Below are 13,822 nucleotides of genomic sequence, written 5' to 3'. Positions count from 1 at the left end.
TGCACTCTAGAGCCCGCGAGCCACAATTACTGAGCCCATGTGGTACAACTGTTGAAGCGCACATATCTAGAGCCCGTGCTCCACAAAAAGAGAAGCTACTGCAATGAGAAGCCCGTGCACTGCAGCTAGAGAAAGCCTTTGTGCAGCCACGAAAACCCAACGCAAGCAAAAATAAATACATAAATAATTTTTAAAATTAAATAAAAATAAAAATGAATGGTTTGAAATAAATGTGGAAGGCAAACATGAACACCCAACAGTATTTTATTAATTTAGCTTAATAAGAACATACCCAAAGAATTCCGAATCTTTATAATACTAAAATCCAGCAGAAACTTCAAAACTTAAAGAATCATTAAACCTGGATCGAATCTGTATTTAACTGAAATAGACTTTTTAAAAGGGTAGGTCATTTGACTCCCCATTCTTCTCTCTTCTCCAACTACATATATACAGATAGAATCGCATTGTGATTCTTTTTTTCCCCCTTTGGTAAATAAGTTCTTAATCCATCTGGGAATTAATGTATTTTTTTGTTACGGGGACAGAAGTTAGATGAGAGGAGCTGTAACTTTCATTTGTGATTCCTTGAAAAATAAAAATGATGAGGGAGTAAGGATAAATCTAGATACAGGTTTTAAAACATGCTTATTTATGATCTGGGTTTCTTTTAATAGACTTTGTATCATTAATACTATTTGTAGGGAAGCAGGCAGTCTCTCATTCACTATCAGAGTATAAATTAATTCAACCTTAGAAGGCAATTTGGTAATAAAGTTTTAAATACATGTACCCATCAAAGAATTTACTGTACAGTTATATTCAGGTATGTGCAGAATATGTATGCCCTTTTGTTAAGCATGTTCATTGCAGTTTTATGAAATGTTGAAGCAACACAAATGCCCATCGAAAGGGAATTGATTAAATAAATTATAGTAGTTTTTTAGTGAGAATGTGAGCAACTATCAAAATCAAAGAGAGATATACTAATCTGAAACAGGAGTATTTCATTTTTTAAAATGGAAATGCAGAGGGCTTCCTAGGTGGCGCAGTGGTTAAGGATCCGCCTGCCAATGCAGATGACATGGGTTTGATCCATGCTCCAGGAAGATCCCACATGCCACGGAGCAACTAAACCCGTGTGCCAAAAAAAAAAAAAAATGGAAATGCAGAAAAGTATGCTTAACATACTTTCATTTGTATAAAAAATCTTAACACTAAAATATGCTTCATATATGTAGATTATTTCTTGAAGAATATACTAGTTGTGCCTTTTAGTAGTTGGTGAGAGATAGGTTTACTTTTCCCTATATTCTCTTTTATACAGGAATGTTTTCCATGTATATGTATTACTTTGTAGATAAAAACCATAGTTAAAAAAAGGTGAAAAGAATATTACTGTGCTATATTGGACATATATCGAGAACCCCCCCAAGTCATATTATGGCATGATTGGTTTAGGAGAAATATAAGGTAAATTCATGGGGATTGTGTTATTTTAATAATGTATATAGGCTATTAGAAATTTGACTAGATTTTGTTAGCCTTTTAATTTAAATTATATTTAACTCTTTAATGTATGTATGTCATTTATGCTTTGTTGAGGCTATTTTACACCTCTGCTAAAATATAACTTACAGAGTAGAAGAGAGAAAAATAGAGATGTTATAAAGTAATGACTACATTTCATACATTTTGAGAGGTGAAGTTGGTTCAGATTTTTTTCTAGTAGTTTGTTTTTATGTAGGTGAGTGAAATAATTATATTTATGCAGCAATCAATTATCTGTCCTTGTTTTGTTTGAAAATGTGAATTTTGAAAAGTCTTGCCCTTTTCTAAATAGAAAAAAAAATTGATGGGAGCAGAACTTCTTTACAAGGACTGTTTGATTGAAAAGTGTTTTATGTGGAACAAACGTCAACAAAATGTTAGACCATACAAAATACAGTTGCTTGTTTGTCAGCATTGTGTGTGTGTGTGTGTTTGTGTGTGTGTGTGTGTGTGTGTTTGGTTTTCTTGTTACTTGGTCAAAGAAATCAGTGCTGGTCCTAAATAAAATTGTAAATTTTAGAAGATTCCTTTATCCAGTCTTGGTATTTATTGAGCTGCTTCTGTCCTTTTCCCCCACTTTTTATGGGAGGCTTTTCTCTTTATTTTAGATATTTGAATCTTCTTATTGTAGTATTTTCCTTTATGATTTGTTACATTTGTTCGTTTGTTTGCATAACTGTTAGTAGATTAACTATTGTTTATGCGTTAATGCTTTTGTCATAGGTGGCAAGTGGGAAAACAGGTTTTTTTGCCTACAAATTGAGGTTAAACTAGAAGGAAGGGGGCTTACTATTAGGATGTAGGGTCTTATGACAGATGTATATGAATCTCCTTTCATGCACACTTTTGCCCAGAGTATCCTATGCTGTGGCATAGGTCCTCATATTAGCAAAAGAAACAAAATTAAGAAGAAATAATTACTTTGCTGTATAACAAAAAATTAAAGAAATTCGCAAATACAGATTTTGTGTATATTCATTATTTCTCATATCTTATTTCATTGACCTTAAGATAATACGAGGGCGAGTCAGAAATTCTCCGCACTTTGGTTAAATTAAAATTTCTGTAAATTCTACAGCCAAAGTGCAGAGAATTTTTGACTCTCCCTTATAGTCACAGAACACATGTTCTTGTCATCAGCAGTAATTCCTAGTAGTAGCAGTACTTTAAAAGGGACTAGGATGCATAACTGGACATCAGTTGATTCCTTTATTCATGCATTTGTTATTTAATCAACAAATACTTAAGTCCTTGCTCTATGCCAGAGACTGTGCTGGCCCTGGGTATATGGTGGCAAACAAGCATTGCCTGCTTTCATCAAGCTTGTGATCTGTAAAGGGGAGACATGATAAATGATATATATAAACATCTTTAATTCTGTATTAAAGCCATTTTAATTGGTAAAAACTTAACAGTGAATGTCAGACACTGTAAGAGAAGCACCATATAATCCTAGAACAGTGGGGAAGGAGATAGTGAAGAGTTTGATTGGCTCGAACCTTAGGGGGTCCAATTTCTCGTCAAAGTTGGAAAGCCTGTTCTTGGCTTATGGAAAGTAAGAATGCTTGAACATGAGTTCCTTGAACTCAAATCTGTCATTACTTGCTTCTGTTGGAAGAAGGTTTGAGAAAGAAACTTTGTTGATGACTTCTCTTAATCTAAGGATGAAGCAGTTTGAAGTATGGAAAGGATTGAGCTGGAAGGAGGGAAATAGTAAGACCCTGTTTTCTAGTTCTTCATAAGCTATGTCTTAACAATGGACATTATTTTGAGAAGCCTCCAAATGCCTGACATACCCATACATAAATGTAAGCACTATATATGGTCTGAGGGAAAACATTTTTAATATCATTTGTTTTCCATTAATTTCACACATCCTTTGGAGTCAGACCTTTCTGGGTTTGACTCTCAACTCTACCGAATAACTATGTACTGTCTGCGACTTGAGTTTCTCATCTGTAAAATAAGGATCTTATCATCTGGAGGAGGTATAGTAGTTGGTTCAGAGGACAGACTCTGGAGCCAAGTACCTGGGTTCAAATCTTAGCTTCTTAGCTTAATTAGCTTGGTTGGGATTAAGTTGGGGAAGCTGCTTAACTTCTCTGTACCTCAGTTTCCAGAATGGAGATGATAATAGTACCTACCTTTTAGGATTATTGAGATATTTAGTGAGTTAATATATACAAAGCACTTAAAATGGTGTATCACATATAGTAAGCACAAGGTAATTATTAATGTTACTGATTTGAATTATTATCACCTGGGGTATTGTGAGGGTTAAATAACATGTTTATTTAAAAAACAATGACTTGTATATTGCCTGACACAGTGAGGATGTCTCCTAAATATCAGAAACTGAGTAGTAGGTACTTTATCTCATTTAATCTTTGTATAAACCTGTTTGGAAGAAATTTTATCTGTTTTGTTGACTGTACCTAGGATAGTTTCTGATATACAATAGATAAACCATTGTTGAGTGAATGTTATCCCTTTTTACAGATGAATAAACTAAGGCCCAAGAGAACAAAATCTTTCTACTAAAACATGGCATCACTTTTGAGGAGACATTATTGGAAAGGCCATTCATATCATCACTTAGATTTGACCATATGTGTTAATAATAACTCCCTCCTCTAATTTTGTCCTTTTTCCTTTCTTTTAAAAAATTGACTTTCTCTAGTTATGTTAGGAAAAATTAGATTAGAAGAACTGTTCACCTTAGAGTTATAATTAGATTGGTTAAATCTAATTGAGGGATCACTTCAAGTTCACTTCGTATGGCACTCGTACAAGTGCAGGGTTATTTTGTTAATACTACAGAGCATAAAACATTGTTCCTTTCCCATTGCATTTTCTATATTCTAGATTATATAAGGAAGAAATTTGGCAAAGTAAAAAATTTTACTAAACTAAGGCTCAATTACCGTGATAAATATGATACAAAATTAGCTCTACTGTCAGTCACACACTTTATTTGCTATTTAATGATCCAGAAACAGAGTTTCTGAATTTTATTCACCTGAAACATTTTAGTCTTTTGTAGTATTTATGATAAGGTTGGGGGAGGCCATTTCTTTGGTAAAGTAAATAAAGTTAAAGGCATTCCTAGAAAATGCATATAACCGGGATGTGTTATGGCTTACTTCAGTGATTGTAAATCTGTTGAATGTTAATCTCATTTCTCTTAGATATTTCTAAACAGATTAGTTTATAGAAAACCAGTTTACCATTAAAAAAACTACATTAAATTATTATTTTTGACACTCTCAAGTCAATACCTGTAATATATGTGTTATAATGCATTTACCTCATGAACAAATTCCTAATTTGGTATTACCTTGCCTCCTCCTTTGCATATTTAATACAGCCATTAATCTCACTACAAGGCTTTATTAAGGATAAATTGCTACGTAACCCACTTCAACCTCTTTTGTTCAACCAGGAAGCCAGATGTGTTTAAATAGCTTTAAAAAAAAATACATTATTATTTCTTTTTTGAAATTTTAGAGTTTTAAAATTTAAAATGGTAAAATAGGAGACTATCTATTTTGTCTGTTGGAGTTGCTTGACAGAAGTTTGCTTTGGAATAGACCTTCTGTATCTTTAAAAAATACACAGTGAGTCACCCCCTGCTCTTTTGGTAGATGCCTGGCTAGTGAACAGCTAAGCTGCTTTAGGCATGTAATAGAACATTCCATTTCCTGTTCCCTTGCTGACACAGAGGAGTGTTCCTGCTGGCAATGATCTAATCATAGTGCAGTAAGAAACATGGCAGTTTGATAAAACATGGTGGAGACAGCGGCTGAAATGGAAGCATATGTTCTAGAAGACATTCTTGAGGTAGGGCTAGGTTTGTAAATGAAATGAAAGTTGAAATCTGAACAAAGAAATCTTATCTGCCGGAATTATTTTCCAGATGAATAGATTAGAGGAGAGAGCAAAGAGAGGCAGAGCATAAAAGCAAGATACCGTCAGACCTTATTCCGTGCCAGAATGTGCCAGTGTAGTTCACATGATTGCTAAACAAGTCTAGAATTATTTTGTTTAAACTTAATGTTTTGTAAATTGTAGATATACGTTTGATGGGGGGGAAAAAAGAAAGAAAGGGCCTCGGACTTAATAAAAAGCCTTGTGCTGGTGGTGACCTTTAGATTAACTCATTAGAAGGTGGGGTCTGCAAAGCAGCTTTGAGTAGATTTAGTATCATATGTCTTAGAATTCATTTACATATCTAAGCCCAAAACTCTGCTTGTAGTTAACTAGCAAAAACAGCTGGATATTTTAGTTTTCTAGGGTAAAATTAAGCATATGTTTCAATCTAATTGCTTAATTTAGCTGGTACATTCTGGTTCTAGGTTTTTCATGTGACTTTGATTAAAATAAATTATTAAATTAAAAATTGAAAGACTGTAAAATTTAAGGCACTAATGCTTGAGAGTTCACAAAAATCTGCATTTTGAGTCATGAGAATTTTAAATTATATTTCATCTTCTTTCCTGTTTGTGTTAGTGTTATAGAACCTATTTGCGTATAAAAGAGTTCAAGGAAATACATGTCAAAGTGAAACTATAATTGATTTTGGCGTTGGATACCATCAGATATTTGTATTTATAGATATAGATATTTAAATCCCATTTTCTTATTTTGGGGGTTGTAGGATTTCCCCCCCTCATTAAAAAAAAAAAGCTGGCTAATTTTCATGATGGTTTAATGATGGTGAGTGGTATTGCTGATACTTAGACTGTTAAGATAATTTGTTAAATATTTTACTCCAGGAAGAGAATTTGTTAGGGGGAGAGGGCTTGAGAGAATAAGCTGCAAAGGAAAGCTAGGCGGGGTTAACAGGAGAAAAAAGCCTATGCGCATTATAAAGTGCTGCATGATCAATGAGCATTTTCTGGAGTCCCTCAGTGTGTGCTTGGAGCTGACATTGCAGCAAGTCTCATGGTTGTTCTGCAGAATGAAAACTGATTCCATTGTATTATCTAGCTTCTTGCAGACACCTGCCAACATACTCTTTTCCCCTCTCCTAAGAGCTATTGTCTAACTTGAATTCTCTGGTTAATTTCCATTCTTTTCCTCTTTTTGTCTTCTTTATATTTTGATACTATTAGTGAGTTTCCTTGGAAATGATGTGGTGAATTATTGACCTAGAAACAGTGATATATACTTTCATCAAGGAACTTTAGTAATTAGCAGTGGTCACATGACTATTAGTGGTTCAGATTAAACAAGTCTAATTATAAAGTTCTAGTGGGACATTTTTATTTGCTTTTTAAAAAATTTGCTTTGGATTTTAAAAGAAGTGTACCTTATAGATTTCAGTAAATTTATCTGACATTTTCTTTGATCATTTAAAATTTCAGCAGATAACAGATTTTAGAAGTCTTATTTATTTTCTGGGGAAAACCCACTTGGGTACAGTTTTATGTCTTAAGTATAGGTTTTTCTAATGCTTTCTTAAAAATTCGCTTTTCATTATTCCCACTAAAACACAAAAGTGTTTAATGTCATGTTAAGATTTTATGTTACCTAATTTATTCATAGTTACTAGTTAGTTACAGAGGTTATTTTACCTGTAATTTTAATTGTTTGTCCTAATTTTCAATTTCTCTTAATTTGGTTCCTATACACCTGTCGCATTAAACTATACTAAGTGATTAGTTTTCTCTTTATTTAATATTATTTTATTTAACTCGAGTATTTGTCAATTATTGGCAGACTAGAAGTGAAAATTTTCCAACTAGTAATAAAATATTCTTCTTTTCCAAAATTAAAAGTACTCATAATGGCCTAATGCTAAAAATAAAAGTTTAAAAAGAATAAAGTTGCAAACTCTAAAGCTAAGTGTACCATTTTCTAAAGTACCTCATATTGCAAGTGAATAGATATATTTTATACAGTGAGTTTTCTAGAAAAAAATTTTTAATGGATTAACTCCTTGTGTAAATGTCTAATAATGAATAATGAAGTTCATCTATATACCACGGTGACAATTTTATTTTTGTATCTAATATTGAGCCATTTGAAGTTTGTCACCATAATTTTGGACTTTATGACTATTAAGCATCTGGAATTTTATGTAGATTTCTGATTATTTACATTAAACTTTGAATTCCTTCTATTTTTTTTTTCTGTCATTGAATGTAACTTGGTCTTTTGAATCATATATTTTTAAAAGGAGCTTTTTGATTAAATCTTAATGAAAATTAAAAATCAACATCATCAGTGAATTAGTGCAGATTAATTCTCATAACGTTATGGTTTACCTTTTAAATTGTGATTGTTTATTATATATACCCACGTGTATTTAACCCAAATTTTTAGATGATCATCAAAATCTTGAGTAAAATATTGTGTTTCTAAAACTTACAGTAAAACTGGGAAAGATTGATTTCAGCTTATATCATTGCTCCTCAGCTCTCCAAGGTAATGAATTTAATAGAATAACTTGGTTATTTTAATTATCCAAATAATCCAGTCAGTAATTTTCTTCTCCAACCAAAGTAGTCACAGTGTTCCTGTTCCTTTTGCCCACCTTAACTAAAACTCAGGAAAATAACCAAATATACATGATGGAAAAGGGCTGGGGGCCTACATAAACCTGAGGTTTATACATAGCTTTTTAAATATGAAAACATAAAACATATGAGAGGTCATTTCAGAAACTTCATTACTATCTATTCTAGCTTTATTATTTCTATTTGAAGCATGTTTAGTAGTTTTCTATAAGAAATGCTTTAGAAATGAGAAATTTTCACAGATACTTCCTTTCATTTTAATCAAATTCAAAATACTTTCTTCAGGGTATAGCATTTGATACATTTTTTGCTTTGAAAAAGTAGCAATTTTTTGAAAATAAAAATATTTACAGTCTTAAGTATAGTAACTCTCATGCCCAATCTTGTTCCTTTGTCAGCTAGAGCCAGAGTTTCTAGCTTCACCTGGACTTGATTTTACAGGTCGTAATATATAAACTAAAAGCCCTAAATCTCTGTGGTTGTTCCTTAGACATTCAGTGGGCTGAGGATTTGGCTGAACTCTTTAGGGTGTAACTAAATTAAGGATCAGTTTAAACATATTAAGTAGGTTTACTATGGAGTCATTTTTTTTTAAATAAATGTATTTATTTATTTATTTATTTACTGGCTGCATTGAGTCCTTGGAGTCATTTCTTTTTTTTTTTAATAAATTTATTTATTTATTTATTTATTGGCTGCATTGGGTCTTTGTTGCTGCCTGTGGGCTTTCTCTAGTTGTGGCGAGCAGGGGCTACTCTGTTGCAGTACATGGGCTTCTTACTGCGGTAGCTTCTCTTGTTGCAGAGCACAGGCTCTGGGTGCATGAGCTTCAGCAGCTGTGGCATGTGGGCTCAGTAGTTGTGGCTCACAGGCTCTAGAGTACAGGCTCAGTAGTTGTGGCACACAGGCTTAGTTGTTCTGAGGCATGTGGGATTTTCCAGGACCAGGGATCAAACCCGTGTCTCCTGCATTAGCAGGCGGATTCTCAGCCACTGCTCCACCAAGGAAGTCCCTGGAGTCATTTCTTGCTCTGTGTTCATCTTGACATTGAAATAAGCTTGAAAGAGTCAGAGGGACATTCTTGTTTCCTTTTGATTTGTCACTATTATAGGCTGTTGGTAAATAATGCATTTTCGCCTAAACAGGGGAAATCCATTTGCTATTTATAATAAAAATTATTTTTAGTAGTGATATAAAATCTCTGTGAAGTAGGCTCTTTAGACAGTTACTTGCTATATTTCTTTTTATTGTATAAAATATATTGGCTTATGTCATGCACATCATTTGTATATATCAGTAAGTCTTCCATGGATTTCTAAAGTTCTATATATAGTTAGTATAATACTGGTGACGTTTTTCACTAGGAAGAGTTGGAGTTACTCTTAGGACATAAATATAACTTGATATGGAGACAGAAAAGTTTAGCTAAGTATGTAAAGTATTTGAATTGATATAAATAACATTTTCCATTCATTAAGAGCTTTTGGAAAGATGAGACAGTTTGGGCAGACTCAGTCTTATAATTTCACCCCAGTATTTATTGAGCATCTTTAATATGCTAGGCACTTGAAATTGAATGAGATTAGTCCAGCTAACTTTCCTTTGTGAAAGTAAAAATTCAGAAGACAGAATGTCTGTCATTGATATTTAAACATTCTTGAATTCAGGATGTGTATAGATATGTATTTGAATATTAATAGTTTACTTCATTTGTTCATCTGAATAGTTTGAAGCCTATGTTTTTAGCATTCTGAATTTTTTAGTAAGCAAATATTTTTCTTTGTCTAAGCACCTTTACGTTATCTTTTCATGCTTATCTAATTGTTATGCATGTTTATGAATGTCAGGCTGTCTAGAAAGTCCCTTAGATCCTATTTTCATCTTTTTATCTGTAAAGATTTTTCTATTACCAATTCAGTCAGTATGTTGTTATACATAATGGGTATGTATATATGTGTATGTTCATGCAACACACTCACATATATGCTTACATATACTCTATATACACACATTCGTGTTCCTGCTGTATTATGCTTTATGAATACTCTTATTTGAAAGAGGTATGTGAATTAATCTATTGTTATTCTCACATGAGAGTAAAGTCAGGTTGTCCAAATGCCACTAGTCCCACATTAATCCAACATAGTTCGGTGGTTAATGTGGAGCATGCTGTGAAGCATGCATACACATGTAGCAACATTGGCACTTTCCTAGTTCTGAATTATTAGAGGCCCTGTTCTACATTTGACTGAAGAACTGATTCTGATGTGAAATGACTTGATCACTACAAACTTGCTGAGTATCAAAGTCCTCCTTAATCATTGGTTTGGTTTTAGTATATAGATTCTGGATTTGCCAAGACAAAAGTCTTTCAGGAGGAGTTTGTAAATGTCTGTGAGATAACTTCTGGTTTAAAGAGTGGTTAGATTAATATTGGCCATTAATATTGGTCTTGGATGGAACCACGCTTCTGACTAACTGACTATGTATAGATAGATAGATAGATGTTGTACATAGGATGCTCACATAATTTTATAGTGGCAATAGAAATTGACCACATTAGTTACAATATATTGAAAATTTAAGTTATTATACGGAGGGGTTGTGCCATTACATGTTAACATAATTATATATATATATATATTTAAAAACCCTGTTTTCCAAAAGAAGAACAACTGAGAAGAATGGCGTTGTTTTACATTTTTTTACAAATATCTTTGAGGTCTGACTTAATAGAAGATAACTAGACTCATATATCTGCTTTTATATTCAGTCTGTTGCAATAAATTCTTTTGGAGGAAGTCTAAGGAAAAAATGTGGTCTTACATTTATATGAGGGTAAAATGGGGGGAAGAATATTTTAATAACCCTTTTGAAAATTGTGGATATTCATCTTTGATACCGCTCCTAAAACTACTCAAGTAGGGGTTTCCTGGAGGTTAGTTGCAATGTGGAATCTGAAACATTATCAATGAATTTTCTCAACTTTGTTCAATTAAAACCCACTGTTTTTTTATGCATTTTAAATAGATCTTTTGGTGTATGATTTTGTAGCATCATGCATTGGCATGATTTACTACTGACTTCCAAATATTGCTACATTTTATTCTACAATATGAAAAAAATAACATTTGCTAATATCACCACTGTTCTCCTTAGAAAAGTAAAACACTGGGAAGCTGTCACATTTGGTGACAGATATAAGTTTTCGAGAATTCTAATATATGCTTGAAAGCTTGAATTTATCACTAGTGACAAAGAAAGTGAGTTGTTTTCCTTGAAATGATGTTGGTGTTCCATTAAAAAAACTAGTGGTTTAGCTCACATTTACACAAGTGTTTTTCTTGAGACAACTATAGTACCTAGGTATGTGGCAGAAATGTTTCCCATTTTGTTACACAGAATATTAAGTAATATACTCAAAATTGAAAATTTAAAAATTAGTACTTTTTACTGCTTCATAATGGAAACTCACCTTTGTGTGTTTTTTTGTCATTTAATTATGAGTGCATGACAGAGAAGAATATGATGATTTTTGATATGGCCATGACTCATATTAAGGGACCAGCAGTTTTATTTTTGTATCATCAGTGCAAATGTCAATACAGTAAAACAGGCAAATAACATTTTAGGACTGTATTATATAGTTTTGACTTCACAGACCCTCTGCAAGAGTCCTAAGGATCCCCATGAATCCTGTAGACCATACTTGAAACAGTGCTGGTTTAGTATATTGCCCAAGTTTACAGTCAGTAATGGCATAAAATTCCATATTTGATTAAAGTGTTTTCTTTTACCATTTTATCAAATTTCTTAATTTATCACATAGTCCCAACTTCTCTGATCTCTTTTGTCATTCTCTCTAGGTTTCTTTATCTTTCAACTACAATACAGCAGATTTAAAATGTGGGAAAAATTTTGTGGAAAAAAATTTAAATATTGCTTTACAATTATAAGCCCTAGATTAGACATTCAGAATTTGTGAAAAAGGATTTTGAGGATTTCCCAAGTGAAATAGTGAGTGAAAGAAGATAGTTATAACTAGAAAATGGTTTTGCTTGCAGAATAACATTACATAACACTTTTTTTTTTTTTTGGGGGGGGGGTACACCAGGTTCAATCATCTAACACTTTTGATATTGATAAAGATAATTAAAAATGTAAATGGGTTATAAATATCATCGGATGTCATGTTACAATTCTAAATGATTAGGAAAGGAGTTTATAAATTATAACTATTTGAATATTCATATTTTAGCAAGTGGAAACAAGTATATGAAGTGTTTGTCAAATTTGAGTATTTTTCTTTTTGAAGGTTTAAGCCTTCTTTTCTGTATTCTATCACAGTTGCCAGCTAGGTTTCATCCAGTCATAAGAAGTCTCTGAGACTAGTTCTATTTTATATTGTCTATGAAAATGAAAAATAAGAGTAAGATAATATATATCTTGGTTATCCAAAGACTAAACTGTTTCAACTTCCTTTGCATAGTAGCAAATTAAGTCATTTAAAATCTACTTTATGCTTTCCTCTTACATTTATATGTACTTTGGTTTTGCCACAATTTAATTTTGAAATTGGCACTTAAATCATGTGGACCCATAGGAAAAGATGTTCAGTTACATCTGCACATCTCTGTCTGCACACTTCTTAAATGCTACAACCCTTCTCCCTACTTCCAAATTCCAAAGGACTGTTGAGATGAGGAGCAGTGTTGAGCCAGCGTTACACCAACTGCTTGTTGGTGTTATCTTGTCTGAATTCCTTTTTTAGTCTCAGACCTTTTATCATTTAGCCTCTTTCTCTGACTTTTGATACCTGCTGCCCACTTTATTTTGATTTTTCATTCCTGCTACTAGATTCTGCTCCTCTACTTGATGTTTGGTTATTGTGATCAGCCTAACTCCTTGATTACACATAGACCTTCTCATTTGTTGACCTTCTCATTTGTCTAACTAGTATTTATCCTTAACTGGTTCTAACCTTGAATTGGTCCTGTTGACATTTCCCCAGTCTTTGTCACATGTTCTACATTTGTAATTTATGCCTTGTCATCATAAAAAGATCAACATATATTTGTGTGAACTATTTAAGCAAGTTTGAGAAATACAATTTCTAAATTTTTACGTTCCATAAGGAAATACTGGTTAACATTTCCAAAAACTTGTGCTGGTGTTTGTTTTCACAGATATTGGAAAGTTTTCCTTTTCATTATTTTGTCACATTTGTACAATATTTGTTATCTTCTCAAAATATCTTTCTCAGTTTCTTTTTCCTGATTTTCTTAGTTTTATCTGTGCAATAAAGTAAATAGAGATAAAAGTGGGTAGAAAGTTGCTTTCTTCTATAAAAATGTGTTTAAAAAGCCAAAATATTAAAATTAATTATATTAAATGTTAAATATTCATATGTCATTTGAAAAAAATCTTGTCAGGTGTATCACCATTTTGTAAATATTTTATGAATTACAAAGAATATATCTTTTATAAAGTGTGGTAGGTGAGAATGCTGAATTACGTTGACATTGATTTTTAAGTATTTCTAGAGTATATTTAATAGGCTTCCTTTTCATTTTCTTGAGCTTATAGTGTTATTATCTGATTTTCTGTGAATAGTTTTATTCTTCTTAGTGTCTTCAGTGACTTTGCATTGTATCTTGAACACAATAAATGCTTGTTTCTCATTTTAATTTGAGTTATACTTGTACAGTGAAGGAATTACCTTCCCATCTTTTTCCCTTGGGAAGTTCTTT

At 32.4% G+C, this 13,822-nt stretch overlaps 1 protein-coding gene across 8 annotated transcripts in view; it reads left to right on the top strand.

Annotated features, from left to right (window-relative positions):
* The window catches only part of ANKRD17 (ankyrin repeat domain 17), a 167,864-nt gene that overhangs the window by 30,721 nt on the left and 123,321 nt on the right, over positions 1-13,822 (top strand). The window contains exon 1 of one of the 8 annotated variants that reach the window (XM_057729154.1): positions 5,316-5,391. The exons of the other annotated variants lie outside the window; for them this stretch is intronic. Within the exon in view, the coding sequence (XP_057585137.1) occupies positions 5,338-5,391 (54 nt within the window). The 5' untranslated portion in view covers positions 5,316-5,337. Of the gene's footprint in view, positions 1-5,315; positions 5,392-13,822 lie in introns of those variants that run through there. 8 annotated transcript variants of the gene reach the window in all.

This window comes from Hippopotamus amphibius, chromosome 3, assembly GCF_030028045.1.
Source record: "Hippopotamus amphibius kiboko isolate mHipAmp2 chromosome 3, mHipAmp2.hap2, whole genome shotgun sequence".
In the NCBI taxonomy this organism is placed as follows: domain Eukaryota; kingdom Metazoa; phylum Chordata; class Mammalia; order Artiodactyla; family Hippopotamidae; genus Hippopotamus; species Hippopotamus amphibius.
Note: the sequence above shows the minus strand (reverse complement) of the source record. Positions and strands in the feature narration are given on the sequence as shown.